General features: G+C 41.3%; 1 protein-coding gene across 1 annotated transcript in view; it reads left to right on the top strand.

Moving 5' to 3' along the window:
- The window catches only part of SPOCD1 (SPOC domain containing 1), a gene marked incomplete at its 5' end in the record, with an annotated part of 374,162 nt that extends 356,435 nt beyond the window's left edge, over positions 1-17,727 (top strand). The window contains 2 exons of the mRNA XM_082245154.1: positions 8,832-9,018; positions 16,933-17,727. Coding sequence (XP_082101280.1) covers positions 8,832-9,018; positions 16,933-17,417 — 672 coding nt within the window. The 3' untranslated portion in view covers positions 17,418-17,727. The remainder of the gene's footprint in view (positions 1-8,831; positions 9,019-16,932) is intronic.
- Between the last annotated feature and the right edge of the window lie 2,474 nt (positions 17,728-20,201).

Below are 20,201 nucleotides of genomic sequence, written 5' to 3'. Positions count from 1 at the left end.
CTGTGAATTGGATGGACTGTGTAATGTTTATCCTAGCCCCATAAAATAAACCAGTGCCCTACAGAGATTCATTAGCTAATGATTGCCTATTACTTCCTTTGTGACACTGTAAAAGGCCTACAAAAGCTCTTTTGGGTTTTCATTTCCCGAATGGTTATGCTCGTGAAGCATGAAAGATCTTTGCTTTCTAAGACATATTGATCCAGAGCTTCTACTTAGAGAGCCGTCTCACATCTTGCATCTGTTAGCTTATGAATATCATCTATAAGCAAATCATTTCTGCAAAACCCCCAGGCTTTTTGTTTCTCTCCCCCGATGGGACTTTCTGAGAGAATACACTATCAATTGGTGTGTTTCATCCCATGCCCAGTCAATAACGGAACTTGTGATTGTATTGCTGATGAGGTCTTTATATAGCTTCATTCTCCTAAACCCTATTTTACACAGAAGCAAGGCTAACTAAAATACAAATCCATAAAACTACATTATTCTATTATGGTATAATACAGCTTCCAGTAAAATATAGAAAAATAAACATGAGCAAAGAATTTTAAGAGTTCATAGAAGCATTAGGGTAGGGACAGTGAAAGGTGTAATACTATTACTGTAGGTAATCTCTTTACTAATAATGGAGGGATAGATAATTTTAGTAGATATCATTCTTCTGTCTGCTCATGAAGCTACAATATAAACAGATCTCAGCATGCAAAGCCCTTAGTAAACAGGTAATAGCAGCCTCAGATTCATCCAAAGCCACACCTCCAATGTGTTTCACCCCGCGTTGAAACACGTTGAGGCCTGGCTTTGGATGAAGCTGGCTGAGGCTGCTTTCACCTGTTTACTAGTGGCTTTGCTAGGTGTGTGATGTTTGGTACCTTTCTCTATGCTTAATGCACAGTATGTGAAGACTTAGATGGACTCCTGCCCAGCCAGCAGCCATTGCAGGAAACACCCGATTGATTTGCAGAAGCTTGAGCAGAGACCTTAAGTTATATGAGGTCATAAATTTCAGCTTGCAGCATTCCTAATACATTTTCCATAGATTTTGTGTAGAAACATATTGTGAAGTCCAGTTTGAATCCCTTGCCTTATGGAGTAAAACAGTAAAGGGACAGCACCTCCCTAGTACAGTTCATATAATTTGTTTTAAACGAATATACAGTTTGTAGCTTAGAGCCTCAAGGTGAATTCTCCCCTTTTATTTGGTTGCAGTCCTTTTATTTGGTTGCAGTAAAACTGCACACAATGTTTTAGGGATGTTTTCCCTCCATCAGTGCACCTGTGCATTGTTAAAGCGGTATTAAACTCAAAAACAAAGATTTTATAAAATGCAGTTCACCAATTCTTGAAGCCTGGTTCCAAGTTTTGTGTTACTTTAAATACCGTATTTATCAGGGCATAACAAGCACTTTTTCCTCCTGAAATGGAGGGCAAATCATGTGTGCATGTTATATGCCGATATTTTACCTAGCTACCTCGGTGGGGTTACACAGATTACACAGAGCTGGGATCTCCTGTTTACTCAGCACTCGCAGTCACACACAGTGGAATAGAGGGGGGGGGGGGCTGTGAATGAAATTGAGATGCAAGTATAGGGGGGCTGTGAGGAGTTCTGGGACACTAGGAGAGGGGGTTGTGAAGGGGACTAGGGAGAAAGTAAGGGGGGGACTGAGATGCAAGTATGGTGGGGCTGTAAAGGGGATTGGGGTGCAAGGAAGGGGGGCTGTGATTTGGACTTGGGTGCAAGGAAGGGGGGCTGTGAAGTGGACTGGGGTGCAAGTAAAAAGGAGCTGTTAAGTCAAGTTAACTAAGACAGGTCCCAACTCTCCCAGATTTTGTTGAACTGAGGGATATCATCATGAACAGTAGCCGCCAAGAATCTCCTGGTTTTAGCCATAAGCCAGAGGAACAGAGACCTATTAGGGGCCACCGTTGACAACCAACAGAGCGGAATAGCTCTCCTGGCGGCCAAGAGAAGATACAAAATTAATCGTTTGACAGGCTTAACACCGGGAAATGGAAGACCCAGTAGATAATGAATGGGATCAAGTGGTGAGGACAAGCCCGACACCGTCTGAATTGAAAACATCACCTCAGTCCAAAAAGGCTGTACTAGTGGACAAAGCCAAAAAATATGGTAGCGTGATACCCAAATCAAGTCCGCACCGCCAATGAAAATTTTAATGGCTGGACCTCCTCAAATTTTAATTCAATACCCCGGTTTTAAAACATACAGTAATTGACACAGTACAGTTTTTATGTATTCTTGCTCTTCTTGAATATGTTAATTTAGTGGTGATATGCTTCATTGTAGATAGTTGCTAATTCTAACCTTGATCTTTATTGAAACAAAAAGCTACTTGTAACCAAAATAAACCTACTGAGGCCTTTTTGGTTGATGTAAATACATCAGTATCTTTGGTCTGAAGAAGCTTCCTGATATACATTTAGACAACATGTTTTCATTTGTTGGATTTAAAAGTGTGATGTTAAAATGTCAATGAAAACCACTCAGTCAGAGATATTACTCTTCCTGAATGAATATTGATAGCTTTTAAAAAGTCTATAGATCCAATTAGTAGCAATTGTGATAGAAGATAACAGTCATAATTCAGCAAATGGTAATAGCTGTCAGGTTGGGGTAATTCTCAGTTTTGTGTGAAACACCAGCTTGATGTAAGATACTAGGTTATACCAAATTATGTATAATTTATATTTAAATTACTTCATTACTTAAAGCCCCACTGTGGGCAAAATCTATTTTCCTTGACCACTTCCTGGTATGCCCTGCCCAGTCCTCATACAACTTATTTCATAAATTTGCTCTATGCTTTCAGGATCCATTGCAGTCTTCTTCCTCGCTGGATTAACCACTTCAATACTGAGCACTTTTACCCCCTTCCTGCTCATGCCAATTTTCAGCTTTCAGTGCTGTCACACTTTGAATGACAATTGCGCGGTCATGCAACACTGTACCCAAATTACATTTTTATCAATATTTTCACACAAATAGAGCTTTCTTTTGGTGGTATTTAACCACTACTAGGTTTTTTTATTTTTTGTTAAGCGAAAAACAATGGAAAATTTTGAAAAATAAAAGCCATTTCTTTGTTTCTGTTATGACATTTTGCAAATAAAGAATTTTCATAAATTTAGGTCAAAATGTATTCTGCTACATTTCTTTGGTGAAAATAACCTAAATCAGTGTATATTTTGTAGTCTGTAGCAAAGTTTTTGAGTTCACAAACTATGGTATATACAGTATCTGCTAATTGCCTGCCAATTGCTTTGGCTGTGTGGGTCTTCGCTGCTGGTTTTTAAGGTTGTGGAGCGGACTTACGTTCTGCATTTTGGGGTTGGTGTTTGTCACTCAGGCAGGGGTTACTGCTATTCCCTGCATTGGTGCTCTGGTCCTAGCAACATTGCAGTGCGCTCCACTGTGGCCAGCAGCTTCCGGGCTGCAATAAGCATGTGCGGTGGCCAAAAGGAAACCTTGGAGGGTGGATAGTGTCATTTTCTGCCAAATTTGTACTTTCAGAGAAACCAGTGTGGAGCTGCTTTTCAGAAGTGAAACCTTGCACCTTCTGGCGACTGCCAAGGTCTGCATTTTAGGAGAAAGAGGTTGGACTGAGTGCCTGCTGTGAGTTACTGTGGTCTGCATGCAGCCAATGTTTAACTGGCTCTGTTATGTTTTCTCAGCCTGTGCCTGTACCTGCCATTGAAACAGTGCCAACCCCTAAAGACCAGGGAATGCCAGGAAGGTTTTGCCCTTGCTCAGAAAGAGGCCATTCGAGAAGGATTCCAGGATTTTCTGAAGTTGTTTGCTGAACAAATGCAGCCTCCTCCACAACAAACTCATGCTACGTCTCATGTGACTATGTCTTAGGTAAACACTAGGAACCGCCTAGGCGGTAGCTTGGTCTTCTTCTGGTGATTCTTCAGCAGAGGAAGATGACGGCGGTTTTGAAGGGTATGACTTCACCCTGATCTAGCCCTTCCTAAAGGAATTCAGAGAAGCTTTAGCATGGGAGGATCGGGCAAAAGAACCACGGAAAAAACAGTTAGTAGCTATCTCAAGAACATGAGGAAGGAAGGGCTCTCCTTCCCCCTTATTGATGAAATAAATTAGAATATTGAAAATGAATAAAAGCAGGCAGACAGGAATTTTTCTTTCAAGAACCATTTTGCCAAATGATATCCCTCTAGAAGGGGGGGTTTTCAACCGGTGGTTGATGCAGTGCTGATGTGCTTGGCCAGGCAAATAACACTGCTGCTAAATGATGTGGTTTTGTGTAAAGATGTCCCCCAACAGAAGAGTGGATTTAGACCTTAAAAAGGTCTATATGGCTGCAGGAGGGGTGTGTAAGTCACCAGTAGCCCTAGCAGCGATCTCTGGCAGCTGTTTCTAGCGATCTTGGAAAAGCCGATAAACTGGGAGAAGAGTCAGTTGGATCCATCTCAGTTTCTGATTTACCTGGGCGCAGAGTTGAATACGCAGAGGAATACAGTATCTCTACCATCAGTAAAGATTCCTTCCATTCTAAAATTGGTGGATTTTGCACGCTGGCCAACCATCTTTCGGCCAAATGTTTCCTTCAATTGTTGGGCATCGTGGCGTCTGTGATTTCAATGGTGAAGTGGACCCAGTGGCATTTACGCCTGTTTCAGAACAGCTTTCTGCTCCAGAGGGACTCTCAAGGTTTGTCCCAGATTATATTAATAACCCACTCTGAGGCAAGGCCTCATTTGGTGGGCAGAGAGGCAAAATCTTCTTCGATGTCAATCTCTCCTGCCGTTTTCCTGGATAGTAGTCATTCCGGGCACCAGTGAAACTGGTTGGGGAGGCTTCAGCAAGGGCTTTTGGGCTCTAACCCGGTGGCTCCATCCAGCAGAGAAGATAGTTTCCACCATGCTGGAATTGAGGACAGCGTATCAAGCCCCCGCGGCCTTTGCCACTGATTCGTGGCAGCTCAGTCCTCTTGAGAATGGACAGTGTTACATCGGTGGCTTACATCAGGAAGCAGGGAGGCATGCAAAGCTGCTTCCCAATTAAAGGAGGTGAATCTTAAAATCGACTTGATCCAGGACAATGTGTCTACTGGGACATTGCAACCTCTAGGTGGACTATCTGGACAATAACGAGTAGTCTCTTCCGCGAGTGTTTCAAGAGCTTGTAGCCTGGTCCTTTCTTCCAGAGATGGATCTTTTGTATGTCCCCAGACAATGCAAAGGTTCCCAATATCTGTGTGAGGTGCTGTCATCCATAGGCAGCCATTGTATGTTCTAACCTGAAAGTGGTCCTTTCAAACAGCCTATGCCCTACATCCGGTGCCTCTCATACTGGCCTTCCTGTACAGGTTAACCACTTGCGGCCAAATCACGTACCTGTACATCATTTGACTTCAAGTGGTTGTACCGGAACAGGCATCACCGGTACTGCTTTTAGAGCCGATGGTCGGTTCTCTTGTAATGAAAACAGATGCGGATAAGCAGCTGCTTGGTTGTTATTACAAGCAGTGAGAGACCAGAGTGACCTGCCTGCATGTCCGCCGGCTGGCCGGAGACCCAAACAAAGCCAGGACCGGCATTGATCGGGTCTCGGATATGGTATCCCGGAAGCGATGTTATGACATCATTTCTGGTTTACTGGAATCTTAAAGGTGCCAGTTTTTAAAAAATCAAAAGTTCAAAAGGAGGGATTTGGGATCTTATAGAGCACGTATTGAGTACCTGTCACGTGCCTATTGCTGTCACAAGGGAGGTTTACCTTCCTTGTGACAGCAATAAAAGTGATTAAAACAATTAAAGCAAGTGTAAAAATAAAAAAATATATATATAAATTAATAATTAAAAAAAATGTAAAGTGTTCCCGTTCTAGTGTGCAAAGACATCCCACACATGTGAGGTATCTACGCAAACATCAGATCATAGGCAGTAATTCTAACACTAGACCTCCTCTGTACATCTAAAGTGGTAACTTGTAAAGGCCTTTAAAGCATCGCCTATGGATAGTAAAATTTACGTCGCAATTTTAAAGCGTGACATTTCTGGTATCTATTTACTCTACGTGGTTTTATATTTTACAAACAAATTAGGTTAAGTATTGTGTGTTAGAAGAGAATACTGGAAGTGACAGCAGAGGAGATGTTTGTACAAGTATCGCCTTCCTATTTCTTTTGGAATGTGCTGTGTGATTGGAACTGGTGGGGTTTACATTGTCGGATCCATTGACCAGGCAACAGTAACATATTTGTTTTGACGGCTGTTTAACCATATACATCTAGTAAGAGGCTGTATGTTTGGCTTTCTTCCGTGGTGGACCTACTGATCCCTCTCCACAGTGTTAGTCGCATCTCACTGGAGGACTGTTTCTTCAATTTTAATTGATACATCTTGAGCGCTGCTACTTTATTTGCATATATTATATTGTATCTTACCAAAGGGATGTTGTGCTAGGAGGTCATATTTATTAGTTTATAGGATTTTGATTCATTAATTCCTTTTTATCTGTTTTAGCGCAGTATTTTGAGTTTTTATTATCAAAGCTAACTTCCCCATAAGAAATAATGGAAACTCAGATGATTCGTTCCACAACCATTTATTCATAAGTTCTTTAGTCTATAGTCCATATAAAAAGATTATAGCAATGTTACTTCGAGGCAACTTCAGGGAATGCCTGGGCAATCTTCCTGTAATGTTGGATCCAAATCACATCAATTAAGATGAGGATCTGACTTAGGGCTTCTGCACACTGCAGCTAAAAAAAAAGCTGCTTTTACTGGCATTTGAGCTTTTATTTCAGCTTGAAGAAGCTTGTGCTTTTTTGTGCGCATTTTCATTGAGCTCCTTTGAGCATAGGCTTTTTTTTTCACAAACCCTCTTTAAAGTCTATGGACACAAGTTGGATAGAAGTCGTCTTGAAGTAGTACAGGAAACTTTACTAATGTCGGAGCGACTTTAGTAGTGCTAATTAAGACAGCTCTCATTGACTAACATGGGATTTCTCTTCTCTTTTATACTCAGTTGTGATGTGACGCTACTCTTATTGCAAGATCTTGCTAGTTTATCAAGTTAAAATTAAAAAAAAAAGTTTGCTCGTCTTGTAAAACATTTGCAGACCAAGTTTCTCGCAATTTAAGGTTTTACTGTACTGCCTTTCAAGAAAGAGAGTACACATTCCTGAAGGGGCTTGGTCAGTTTGTAGTAATGACATTCTTGTGGTATTTGGTCAGTTCATGTGCAAAACAATTAGTAAGGATATGCCTGCATTGATTGGTCAGGTGGGTACACAACCATCCTCTCTAAAGCCCCTCAATCAGGTTTGGATACATTTTTATGTATTAGGCCCCTTTCACACATATGGACTGTTCATTTCATCAGTTCAGTCATGTAAAAATGCATGAAGTATTCATCAGTTTTTCATCAATTTTTCATCCGTTTTTTTACCTGTTTTTTGAAAAAACAGACTGTTTGTCAGTTTACATCTGTTTTTCGTCCAATCCATTTTTTTACAGAAGAAAAATAGAGTGTTTAAAAAACAAATATTGACGAAAGCGGATGAAAACTGATGTAAACGGATGATGATCCATTGTCATCTGTTTTTCCATAGGAATGCATTGATGTCCGTTTTTCATCCGTCAACGGATGGATGAAAAACGGACAAACGGTCTGTATGTGTGAAAGGGGCCTTAGTAAGCCATGAAAAGGAAAACATTACACTTTCTCCATTAACTACCTAATGGAGAACTTGAGAATACTTGAGAGTTGATCACGTGATATTTTACTGATTTAACATTTATTTGCACTTGTTGCACTATACAGTATTTGATAATTGATTATACAGGATTCACCGTGGTTTACCGTTTTGAGGTTTTTTATGTTTATCTGCACTGGATATATTATATGTGTGAGGCTACAATAACTGTTATATATACAATATTTTGGGATTTACATATACCATTCCCTTTTTGCAGGCAGCCTTTAGTATTTACACTAGCGCAAACATTTGTGATATTTGTAAGCTTGTATATGGCTTATGCATGAAAACAGAAGCAAAGGAGCTAATTTCCATTGCAACAAAAAAAATAATATACAAGTTTTTAGGTGAAAAGTGAAGACATATTCACTTTTTCTTTCGTTTTTATAAATCAGGTTCTGAATCATTAAATACTGCATGCAGTACTTTTAGCAGCAGATTTCCTTTAATGTGATAAGAAAACAGCATTTACCTTTGGTTCATGGTATGCTGACCTAGCATTTAATTATGTACAAGTCACTGTTTCCTTTCAAGGTAATTAATATTCCAGAGTACCTGTAAGACCTAAACTTGAATCAAAATGACTTTTCAATTCAGGTTTAAGGCTTAGTCCACGAAAAACTTAAGTATCAGTGATGGAAAGAAGCTGGAGTGTTACAGCACCTGTCTACTGCTTAAATTGCTTCCATGTCTCTGGGGCATTAGTGGCTGGAGTTTCTGCCATCCTCCTTTACAGCCACTACTAGCCCATTCACACACATAAAATGAGGTTGGCAAGCTGCCTCCAATAAATTCCCAATTATCGCTTATGGATAATTTAATAGGGAGGTATTTGCTGCTTTGGTGTGTGCAGCATCTGCTTAACATTGAATTGTAGATTACCTGAACTTCCCATTTAATGTACTGTAAACTAGTGAATTTACAAAGCACTTCATATTTTCTGTTATCTTTCATATTTTTGGACTTTTGGGGGAAATTGTTTATCCTGGAAAGTCAGACTATTGTATCTTTTAGTCTTAGAGTGTAAATGGTGAGTGCAACAAGAAATAGAACATTCATTCTTGTGTCTTTGCAGGATATGTGTTTGCTCCGCCTGTGTCCACGGACAGCTAGTGATGCTGTGTCCTATAGCCGACTGTTCTCCTACTTGAACCGCAAACTGAGGTATGGGATCATTGGCACCTGTAAAATGGAGGGCTTTGTTGTCCCACTGCCAGCACGTCAACCAATCCCTCCAAAACTGCGCCCATTGGGAGGACCAGGTATGACATAAAAAGACTGACAAAATTGAGGGCATGTAGTATTTGAGAAAATAAAACTATTTGCTATATACTGTTTGTTGAAGCATATTAAACTGTATAATCATAATACACCAAGGTCAAATTCAAGTTCTAGTTCTTTGCACTGTCAGGTAAACGGAGATATAGTGATAAACACCATTCTCAAGAGAACCTGTCAACAATGGTTATTTGTAATAATCCGAATCTCCACTCTTCCCTCTCTGTCTTAGAAGTGTCCTTTCTGACAGGCTTTTCTCCCACCTCAGTTCTGTACTGATAACAAACACCCACAAAACAATCAAATAACAAAGGTCCTGTGAAGTCAGCCAGATTTCAGCACAGAGCCAAAAGGCAAAATAAAATATAGCCTGTATTTGGGGCCTACAGAGCCACATGAAGCCTAAACTACACTCCTCTGAGAAGGTAAGGATGCAACCTAAATGTAGGAGATTAAGCTGTATCTGTGATCAAAGTTTACACAGGTATAACAAAAAAAAAATTACTGGTGCTTTTTCCAGGAGTTTTTTAGACAGCTAAGCTGAGCAGTTGCACAATGTACGATCTGGCCTATTTTCCTAACTGCCCAAGGTGATGATAGCAAACTGAGAACAGATCCATTAGTGCATGCCATTAGTCCATTGTGCAAAATCTATAAATAAACACCTGGTGCTATGAGAGAATAAACTGTAGCTCTATAGCAATACATGTATGAATAATAAAACTGGTCTCACTATTCTGGAGAAGGTCTGTAGTATTAGACTGAAAGGAAGCTCAGAGATCCAGTCTCCTGTTAAAAGGGAGCTGCAGCCAGAGTCACAGCCAGGAGGAGGGCTGTGTAGGGGAGAGAAGTCTGGATTCTTGTAGTACCTTAATTCTGGGATTTTAGATCTGAGCAAAATATTAATGAAATTCAGGGAAGGGTAGGCTGACCATAATGGAATCAGTATTACGTCAGTGCAGGTAGAAGATATGAATAGTGATCCGGTCCGGAGCCACAGCCAGCAGCGGATTGTAGAGTGCACACTGTACCCCGAGCGCGTAGTGTGGAGGACTTCCGCTTATTGGGAGGTGCAAAGAGCATCTATTGTTGCCAAGCAGAGCATTTCAAATTTATAGTGCCTTGAAAAAGTATTCATACGCCTTGAAATTTTACACATTTTGTCTTGTTACAACCAAAAACGTAAATGTATTTTATTGGGATTTTATGTGATAGACCAACACAAAGTTGCACATAATTGTGAAGTGGAAAGAAAAGGATAAATGGTTTTCAAAACTTTTACAAATAAATATTTAGCCCCCTTTACTCTTATACCCTAACTAAAAACTAGTGGAACCAATTGCCTATAGAAGTCACCTAATTAGTAAATAGAGTCCACCTGTGTGTATGTGTAATTTAATCTCAGTATCAATACAGCTGTTCTGTGAAGACCTCAGATGTTTGTTAGAGAACCTTAGTGAACAAACAGCATCATGAAGGCCAAGGAACACACCAGACAGGTCAGGGATAAAGTTGTGAAGATGTTTAAAGCAGGGTTAGGTTATAAAAAAATATCCTAAGCTTTAAACATCTGACGCACTGTTCAATCCATCATCTGAAAATGGAAAGAGTATGGCACACTTGCAAACCAACCAAGACATGACCGTCCACCTAAAGTGACAGGCTAGGCTAGGAAAGCATTAATCAGAGAAGCAGCCAAGAGGCCCATGGAGGAGCTGCAGATATCCACAGCTCAGGTGAGAGAATCTGTCCACAGGACAACTATTAGTCGTGCACTCCACAAATCTGGCCTTTATGGAAGAGTGGCAAGAAGAAAGGCATTGTTGAAAGAAAGCCATAAAAAGTCACATTTGCAGTTTGTGAGAAGCCATGTGGGGGACACAGCAAACGTGGAAGAGGGTGCTCTGGTCAGATGAGACCAAAATTGAACTTTTTGGCCTAAAAGCAAAACGCTATGTGTGGCAGAAAACTAATATTGCACAAAACCCTGAACACACCATCCCCACTGTGAAACATAGTGGTGGCAGCATCATGTTGTTATGCTTTTCTTCAGCAGGAACAGGAAGCTGGTCAGAGTTGATGGGAAGATAGATGGAGCCAAATACAGGCCAATCTTAGAAGAAAAGCTGTTAGTGTCTGCAAAAGATTAAGACTGCGGCAGAGGTTCACCTTCCTGCAGGACAAGGACTCTAAACATACAGCCAGAGCTACATTGGAACGGTTTAGATCAAAGCATATTCATGTGTTAGAATGGCCCAGTCAAAGTCCAGACCTAAATCCATTTGAGAATCTGTGGCAAGACTTGAAAATTGCTGTTCACAGATGCTCCTTATCCAATCTGACAGAGCTTGAGTAATTTTGCAAAGAAGAATGGGCGCAAATGTCACTCTCTAGATTTGCAAAGCTGGTAGAGACATACCCGAAAAGACTTACAGCTGTAATTGCAGGGAAAGGTGGTTCTGCAAAGTATTGACTCAGGGGGGCTGAATACAAATGCACGCCACAGATATTTATTTGTAAAAAAATATGAAAACCATTTATCATTTTCTTTTCGCTTCACAATTATGTGCCACTTTGTGTTGGTCTATATTATAACATAAAATCCCAATAAAATACATTTATGTTTTTGGTTGTAATAAGACAAAATGTGGAAAATTTCAAGGGGTATGAATACTTTTTCAAGACACTGTAGATGCATTTTGAAGCTTGGCAGTATGTAAGGAGACTGAACGATATACTGTATATAAACTTAAAAAGGAAAGTAATTGGGTGGGAGCATCTAGGCAGACTTCCTTTTTTAAAACGTAACCTTTAATGATTATTTAAAAAAAAAATGGGCATGATTCAAAAAGTAGAGGCATTTAATCACGTGCTTAACAAATTATCGTACATAGTAAAAAAAATAAAATAAACTAAAGAATATGCAGTATAAATGTTAGGGAACGTTTAAAAAAAAAAAAGAAAAATAATAGGGAAAAATGCAGAAAAAAATAAATGTCTTTGACACTAAGAGAAAGAAAAAAACTACTATTGATATTTTGATAAGATTATACAATTGTGTAAATATGCAAAAATATAAAAATTATATTAAAAAAGTATACAATAAGTGGCAAACAGGTAAAAAAAAAGGTATAAAAAGAGCTAAATAAAAAAAGGTGCAATGGTAGGGATATATAGTATTAGGGACGTATGATGTGAAAAAGTATGTATGTATGTGTGTGTATATATATATATATACAGTTGTGTTCAAAATTATTCAACCCCCAATGCTGTAAAGGGTTTTAGGGAATTTAGTGTACATTTGTAATTGTATTCAGAATGAAATCCTACAAGGACTTCTTAAAGGACCATATGCAACTAAAATGACATCAATTGGTTTTGTAATACAGTAGTAAATGTTTCTTTTGTGAATTCTTCATTGACACAATTATTCAACCCCTTAAAGACTACTGTATTAAAAACATCTGTGGATGTCAGGGAGCAGCAATAAAGCCTAATAAGCACCAATTAGGCAGCTTTAAAATGACTTTGATACTCAGCTCCTTCTAGACATTTACTGGTGTGGTTACAAACATGGTGAAGTCAAGAGAATGGTCCAGGAAGACAAGAGAAGAGGTGATTACTCTTCACAGGAAGGGCAATGGCTATAAGAAGATTGCAAAGATGTTAAACATACCAAGAGACACCATAGGAAGCATCATTCGCAAATTCAAGGCAAAGGGCACCATTGAAACGCTACCTGGTTGTGGCAGAAAGAAGATGCTGACTTTGACTGCTGTGCGCTACCTGTAGCGTAGAGTGGAGAAAAGTCCCCGTGTGACTGCTGAGGAACTGAGAAAAGATTTGTCAGATGTGGGTACTGAAGTTTCTGCTCGGACAATATGGCGCACACTGCGTAATGAAGGCCTCCATGCCAGAACTCCCAGGCGCACCCCCTTGCTGTCTACAAAGAATAAGAAGAGTCGACTGCAGTATGCCAAAAGTCATGTGGACAAACCACAGAAGTTTTGGGATAGTGTTCTGTGGACTGATGAAACAAAATTAGAACTGTTTGGGTCCATGGATCAACGTTATGTTTGGAGGAGGAAGAACAAGGCCTATGAAGAAAAGAATACCTTGCCTACTGTGAAGCATGGCGGGGGGTCAATCATGCTTTGGGGCTGTTTTGCTTCTGCAGGTACAGGGAAGCTTCAGCGTGTGCAAGGTACCATGAATTCTCTTCAGTACCAGGAGATATTGGATGATAATGTGATGCAGTCCGTCACAAACCTGAGGCTTGGGAGACGTTGGACCTTTCAACAGGACAATAATCCCAAGCATACCTTCAAGTCCACTAGAGCATGGTTGCAGATTAAAGGCTGGAACATTTTGGAGTGGCCATCACAGTCATCAGACTTAAATCCGATTGAGAACCTCTGGTGGGACTTAAAGAAAGCAGTTGCAGTGCACAAGTTTAAGAATGTGACTGAACTGGAGGCTTTTGCCCATGACGAATGGGCGAAGATACCCGTAGATCGCTGCAAGACACTTGTGTCAAGCTGTGCTTCACGTTTAAAAGCTGTTATAACTGTAAAAGGATGTTGTACTAAGTACTAAGATTTAATGTCACTTGGGGGTTGAATAAAACTGATAATGATGTGAGCACAGAAAAGACATTTGTGGTTATTTCATTATAAATGTTATGTTATATTTGTCTGACCTACACGTGCCTCTTTGATTTAATTGTAAGCAGGATGACTAATGATCAAATCAATGTCAAACTGGCCAAAACAATCAATTTCAGTGGGGGTTGAATAATTTTGAACACAACTGTATATATATGTATATGTGTGTATGTATGTATGTATATATATATATATATATATATATATATATATTTATAAACACATACAGTAAAAATACCAGTGATGTATAAATATCTCTGTATCTCTGCTGTCCCAAGGACCGATCTTCAATCCTGCTCTACAGTCGCTGGCTTTGACGGCTTGGCTGTTGAACGCCAGGTGTTGAAGGATAGGGAATCAGTGATTCCTACACTGTTGAAAGCTAGGAAATCTAATTCTAGGAAGATCTACCATCATAAGTGGAAGAAGTACATTGCGTGGTGTGAGTCTCTTGGGGTTCTTCCTCGCTCCTTCTCTTGACCTTCCTTCAAGTTGAACAGAAATTGGTGTTGGCTTTGGCGGTCTTCCAACGACCTTTGGCCACATTCTTCCTGGTGTGTACCTTTCTTCAGGGGGTCCTCTATTTGGTTCCCCCAGTGCGAGCTCCGTTGCCACCTTGGGATCTTAATATGTAGCTTTTAGCTCTACAGAAGCCTCTCTTTGAAAATATTCGGGAGATTCCCCTGCTTATGCTGTCCCAGGTGGCCTTTTTAGTGTCTATCACCTCTGCGTGCAGGGTGAGGGAACTGGCAGCGTTATCCTGTCATTTACCTTACCTAGTGTTTCACAGGAATAAGGTGTTTCTTCGCCCCTGTCCGTCGTTCCTTCCAAAGGTTGTCTCTGATTTTCATTTGAATGAAAACATTGTGTTGCCTTCCCTGTGTTCCAGGCCTAAACATCCGAAGAAAATTGCCTTGCATGCCTTGAATGTGGTCCGGGCAATTAGGATGTACCTGGCAGCTACGGAGTCTTTCAGGAAGTCAGACTCTTTGTGCTCACGGATGGACCTCCAAAAGGGTTGTCCGCTTCCTCTGTGACCATTTCCAGATGGATCAGACAGACAGTGGTTCAGTCCTATTCCATCAGAGGTCAGGATCCTACTTTCCCTGTCAAGGCACACTCTACTAGGATGCTTTGTGCCTTCTGGGCTTTCTGTCATCAGGCGTCAGTGACGCAGGTTTGAAGGCGGCCACCTGGTCGACGGTGCACACATTTTCAAAGTTTTATAAAGTGGATGTGTTGGCATCTGTGGATGCTTCATTTGGCCACACAGTTTTGCAGGCTGCTGTTTAAGAGGACCTGATCCACTTTGAGGGTGTGTTGTTTTTTTCAGGTGGGCTCCAGTTGTTTTTTGTTGAGCTTCTGTTGCCTTGTTGGCTAATGTTTAGCCTTGGGAAATTTTTTGTTGTTTCCAACCGTCATTTTTAACACTTCTTTGGGACGTCCCAATGGTTAAGAATATCAGGAGCTATGTCTGTCTATAAACGAAAGAGAAAATGGGATTTTTGACTTACCATAAATCCATTTCTCTCACCCCTCTGTGGAGTTAAAATTCTCCTGACACTGCTTGCAACAAAACTGAGTGGCTATAGCAGAGAGAGGGAGTATACCCCCTGGGACTGCCCATGGGTGTAGCCAGAATTATTTTCTGCCTAGTATCCTACTCCTGTAGGAGGCAGTATAACCCAATAGTTATGATGATCAGGAGCTGTGTCCGTCAATGCACATCAGAGAAATGGATTTTACGGTAAGTCAAAAATCCCAGAGGGGACCCTCTTTCTCGGCTCACAGGTGGTTTTTTCGTGCCTCAAGGGCACAAGAAAATGGTAAACCGTTCGGCGGAAACATATTTTTCTGCAAGGGGTGCCCTCACCCGATTCTGGGTTGGGGGGCATCTGCGTTACTTCAGGAACCCTGGACGTCTGATTCAGGACAAATGGGTTCCCGAACTGATTCGTTTGTGGTACAAGATCCAATTTCGATCTCGTCCAGCAGGCAGATTGTTTCCTCAATTCTCCGTTTGTCTCCGGATAGCTTGAAGTATCTCAGAGAGGCAGTGCAGGATCTCCTTTCGATGCCCAGAAAGGAGGGCAAGGTGCGTCCAAATTTGGACCTTAAGTCACTGTACCGCTTTGTGCAGGTGCAGAAGTTTTGGATGGAATCCATTCGGTCGGTGGTAGCATCTTTCAGTCAAGGGGATTTTCTGGCCTCCATCAATATCACAGTTGCGTATCTGCACATCCCTACCTAGGAGGGTCATCAGCGGTCTCTCCGTTTCGCAGTGGCGGAGGTGCATTTTGAATTTGTGGCTTTACCTTTTGGCCTAGCCTCCACTCCCAGAGCCTTCCCCGAGGTTTTGGCTCTGGTGTTGAATTTGCTCCGAAAAAGGGGATTGTGATCCTTGGATATATGGACGACCTACTGTTGAGAGCAAGTTCTCACCCAACCCTGTTGGACGACCTGTCAATCATGGTTCAGACCCTTCAGGAGTTTGGGTGGACCATCAACTTCAAGAAGTCTGCGTTGACTCCGTCTCTGCGATTGAATTACCTGGGTATAATTTTGGACTCCTCACTGGCGAGTCTTTCTCCCCGGGGACAAGCTTCAGATGTGGCATAGCTGATCAGGTTGCTGATGGGCAACGATCTCTCCTCCCTGCGGACTTGCATGCAGGCTTTGGGAGTCGACCTTCGAGGAGGTCCAGTTTGCTCAAATTCACACAAGACCTCTACGGATAGAGATTCTTGTTAAGTGGCACAAGGATCCGCAGTCCTTAGACAGAATGGTATTGTCAGGGAACTACCCGGAGAATAATCGCTCATAGACCTGGCACATTAGCCAATTCTCAACATGGCCACACCAGCATGAATACGCACACACGTATTGCAAACGCACGTTCGTTAGGTTGAAGACGCGTGCGTGCTCCAGAATAGTGAGTCCAACTTTATTATAGATGTATTGCTATAGAGCTACAATGTATTTTCTTAAGGTGCCAGGTGTTTATTTATTGATTTTGCACAGCTATAACAATATTAATCACACAGGGACTTTTTTTTAATTTATTTTTTGCTTGAAGGCAGTTCTTGTATATAACAGCAGTGATTGTTTAGCTTCTTGCAGTGGATAGATTGATCTCCCTAAAACTCTGCCTCATTAAATCATTAAAACAAATCTTATCTGCAGTGTGAGTTCCTTTTACATGCTCTATTATATCTTTTTTTTCTTTTTTTATAGGTCTTGAGGATGACCATCCCCACTTGCTGCTGGCTCTTCTTCTTCCAAACCACCCATCATGGGCATCTGTCCCTAAAAAGGTCAATCCCATTCAGAAAGAGTTTGATATCCCTGATGACATCTTCTCATCTATATTAGAAGATGTGGAGCAAGAGACGATGGCAGATGAGGGGTCCACACATACAGGACTTCCGCCCACTGGGGAATGCCCTGATTCGGGGGAAGTAGGCATGCACGAACTGATGAGCATCCTTGGTGTGTTAAGTAATAACCTTCAAAACATGGCAGGGGAGGATCAGAATAACAATCCAAATATTCATTTTCCTGGCCAGCAAAATTTTACACCAGAAATGAACCACTTTTGGCCAACTTATAATATTGCACCAAACCTTCAACCTCCCAATACTTTTGGTGGTAATCAACCTGCCATGTTTGATCCATTAGCTATGTATGGCCCACCAAATTTTTGTCCCTTCCGAAATTAACAGAGATTTTTTACATTCTGCGTGGTATGCTTTAAGTTTCAAGACTTGCAGTAAATGGCAGGAAATATCTACAAAGTGAAGAGATTTCCCCTCTTAGCTGTTACTAGAATCAGTGTGCCCCTTTGCAAGTTTTCTTCCCTATTCTTGTTCTAATGATTGCTCAAAATTTTGGAATTTCTCTCACTTTCAGTTCTGGTGACCGTGGTTAACAGGACAAATAGAGTGATTCTCTTCATTGGAGTACACAGAGCACAATAAAAATTAGAAATGGGTTTTAATTCTTCACCACTTTATCCAAATCTTCAAAAAGAGTTTTACCAATACATACACTTTTAATGTTTCTATACCTTTTTGATCTTGCCTATTTCATGCATGAAACAATCTATATCCTTTCATCTTGACTATAGAAGCTTTTTAATGCGTGTTTTAGAACAACTATATTTTAAAATTGAAAAATGTTTTTACTTTGTATACCTCTGTTCATGGTTTTGGATTTGTTTTCCATAAATGTACACTGCAGTTTTAAGGATGTTTGGAATAATTTGTGTTTAAGAAGAAATAAACAATTACAAAAAAATATTAGAAGCTGAGATCTTTCTCCACTAGTCTTCTTCCCTTTCAGATGTTAAACTGAATTCAGCCAGTTTTAAAGTAAATGTAAAGGTTTTTTTTTTTTTTTTCTTTTAAATAAACATGTTATGCTTACCTGCTCTGTGCAAGGGTTTTGCACAGAGCAGACCCGATCCTCCTCTCCTGGGGTGCCCCAGTGTCGCTTCTGGTTCCTCCTTTTCATCGGGTGCCCTCACTGAGAGCCGCTTTCCATGGGGGCACCCATGCGGGCACACTCCCGAGTCCTTCTGCTGCATCTATTGACACAGAGGGCAGGACTCAGCCCCAACCCTGCTCTTGTGTCACTAGATTTGATTGACAGCAGTGGGAGTCAATGGCTCCTGCTGTTATCAATCTATCCAGTGAGAACCCAAGACAGCGGCTGGAGCTGCTGGGCTCGTGCTCATCGCTGGAACATTCGGGCTCAGGTAAGAATAACGGGGGTCTAGGGGGCAGCTTGCAAACAAGAAGGTTTTTCACATATATGCATAGAATGCATTAAGGTAAAAACCTTGAGACTTTACAACTCCTTTGGTTCGAATTGTCGCACTCCCAGACCCCTCTCTCACTGGATGCATTTAGGAAGTAAAAAAGTGCAGCATCCTTTAAACTAGAGTTGAGTTGGTTAGTGGACAAAACATGGACTTTATCTGTACAAAGTACAAATATGATAAAAATAAACATTTTATTGTTATCTATTAAAACCAGAAACAGAAACAATGCCTGTATGGCAATAATATTACAGCAGTTCTGTGATTGACAATTAGTGTAACACAAATACAGTTTACATAAATACATAAGTAAAAATATTATTGCATATTTATCTGTTATGAAATCCTTATGAGAATGATCCATCAGGGAAGACAGGTAGGTGAAGCTGTCCTAAGATGGGATCGGTCGATGTGTTCACCACAGGTACATGTAATAGGCAGAATCTATTGAGCTAGAATACTCGACATGTTTTAACAAAATTGCTTCATCTGGAGTTTTAGATTCATCACTCTGTAATATGCTTGCAATAAGTGTATTCAAAGAAAAACAGGGGAGGTGAGACCAGGGGAGCCCGAAATCGTCTGAAATTACTTGGAATTTATGGACACTGATTCCTATTATGATATGGACTCATGAAAATCCGTGGCCTGAATGTCACAAATATAGCCCACTCAAGGGGGGGGAGGGTCGGTGATGTTTATTGTCAATAGTCCAAATATCTAAACTGGGGTAACATGGATACATAAAGAAAGCTATAAAGACCCTAGGCCGGCTCCTGTCTGTCTATCCCCCTCCCCAGGATGGGGGCTTACCACCATAAGGTGGTACCTGGAAGCTACTGAGTTTTTTAGGAAGTCAAACTCACTTTCTTTTACGTCCTCTGACAGTCGCCGCCCACTCATACAATCTGCATGTCTGGGTATTGGCCTTCTCCTCAGGAGTAAGCCAGGCAGAAGATTTTGTTAGAATATTCACAAAAACGTTGTATAGACACACCTACAGGGGGCTGTCCCTTCTGGTCAATACCCCCAGCTAGCTTCCTTCCCAATTCAGTTTGCTGCTGCCTAGCTTAGGAGTAGGCTGGCTTTTCCCTGGCTGGGGCTGCGGTCTCAGCCTTTTTTCTTCTATTTAATTTTTCTCTCTAGAAAAGTATTTCTCTCTAGAAAAGTAAAGATAGCTTTTTATTTGTTCCTGCGCTTAGTTAGTTGGACTTCGGAAGACTACAGCGTTTGCGGAGCTGGGAATCGCACTGGTTATTCTAGAGCCTTACGGAATCCCAGCCTGCCATCGAGTGTTAGCAGGTTATTGGTACGCCCAGGCCTCGCAAACAACTATGTCCCTGACCTCAGGGTCGAGCCTGCGATGTTGCTATCTTCGCCGGGTTGTCTCTACTGCGGTACGCCCGCGTGTTTCTAGCGTCCCCTTCGGCTGACGGCACCACCACTCAGAGTGGGAGGCTTCCTGTCACAGAGCGGTACCCACGTTTTCGCTGGACCGGTGAGTACCATGCTACCCCTCTGTCTCTAGGATTGTCTGTCGGGGTGTGTATGTGGGCCCTCTGTTTTATGGGGATGGCAGTTCGGTATGGGTTCTGTAATGTCCCCCTCATGTCTGTAGGTGCGGTCCCTGTGTGTCCATTCCCAGTCCCTGCGGGGGCGCTGTGGCGGTTCCACCGCTGTATGG

This window comes from Pelophylax lessonae (genome assembly GCF_965119305.1).
Source record: "Pelophylax lessonae genome assembly, chromosome: 2".
Classification (NCBI taxonomy): Eukaryota; Metazoa; Chordata; class Amphibia; order Anura; family Ranidae; genus Pelophylax; species Pelophylax lessonae.
This window is presented reverse-complemented; position numbering and strand designations above follow the sequence as displayed.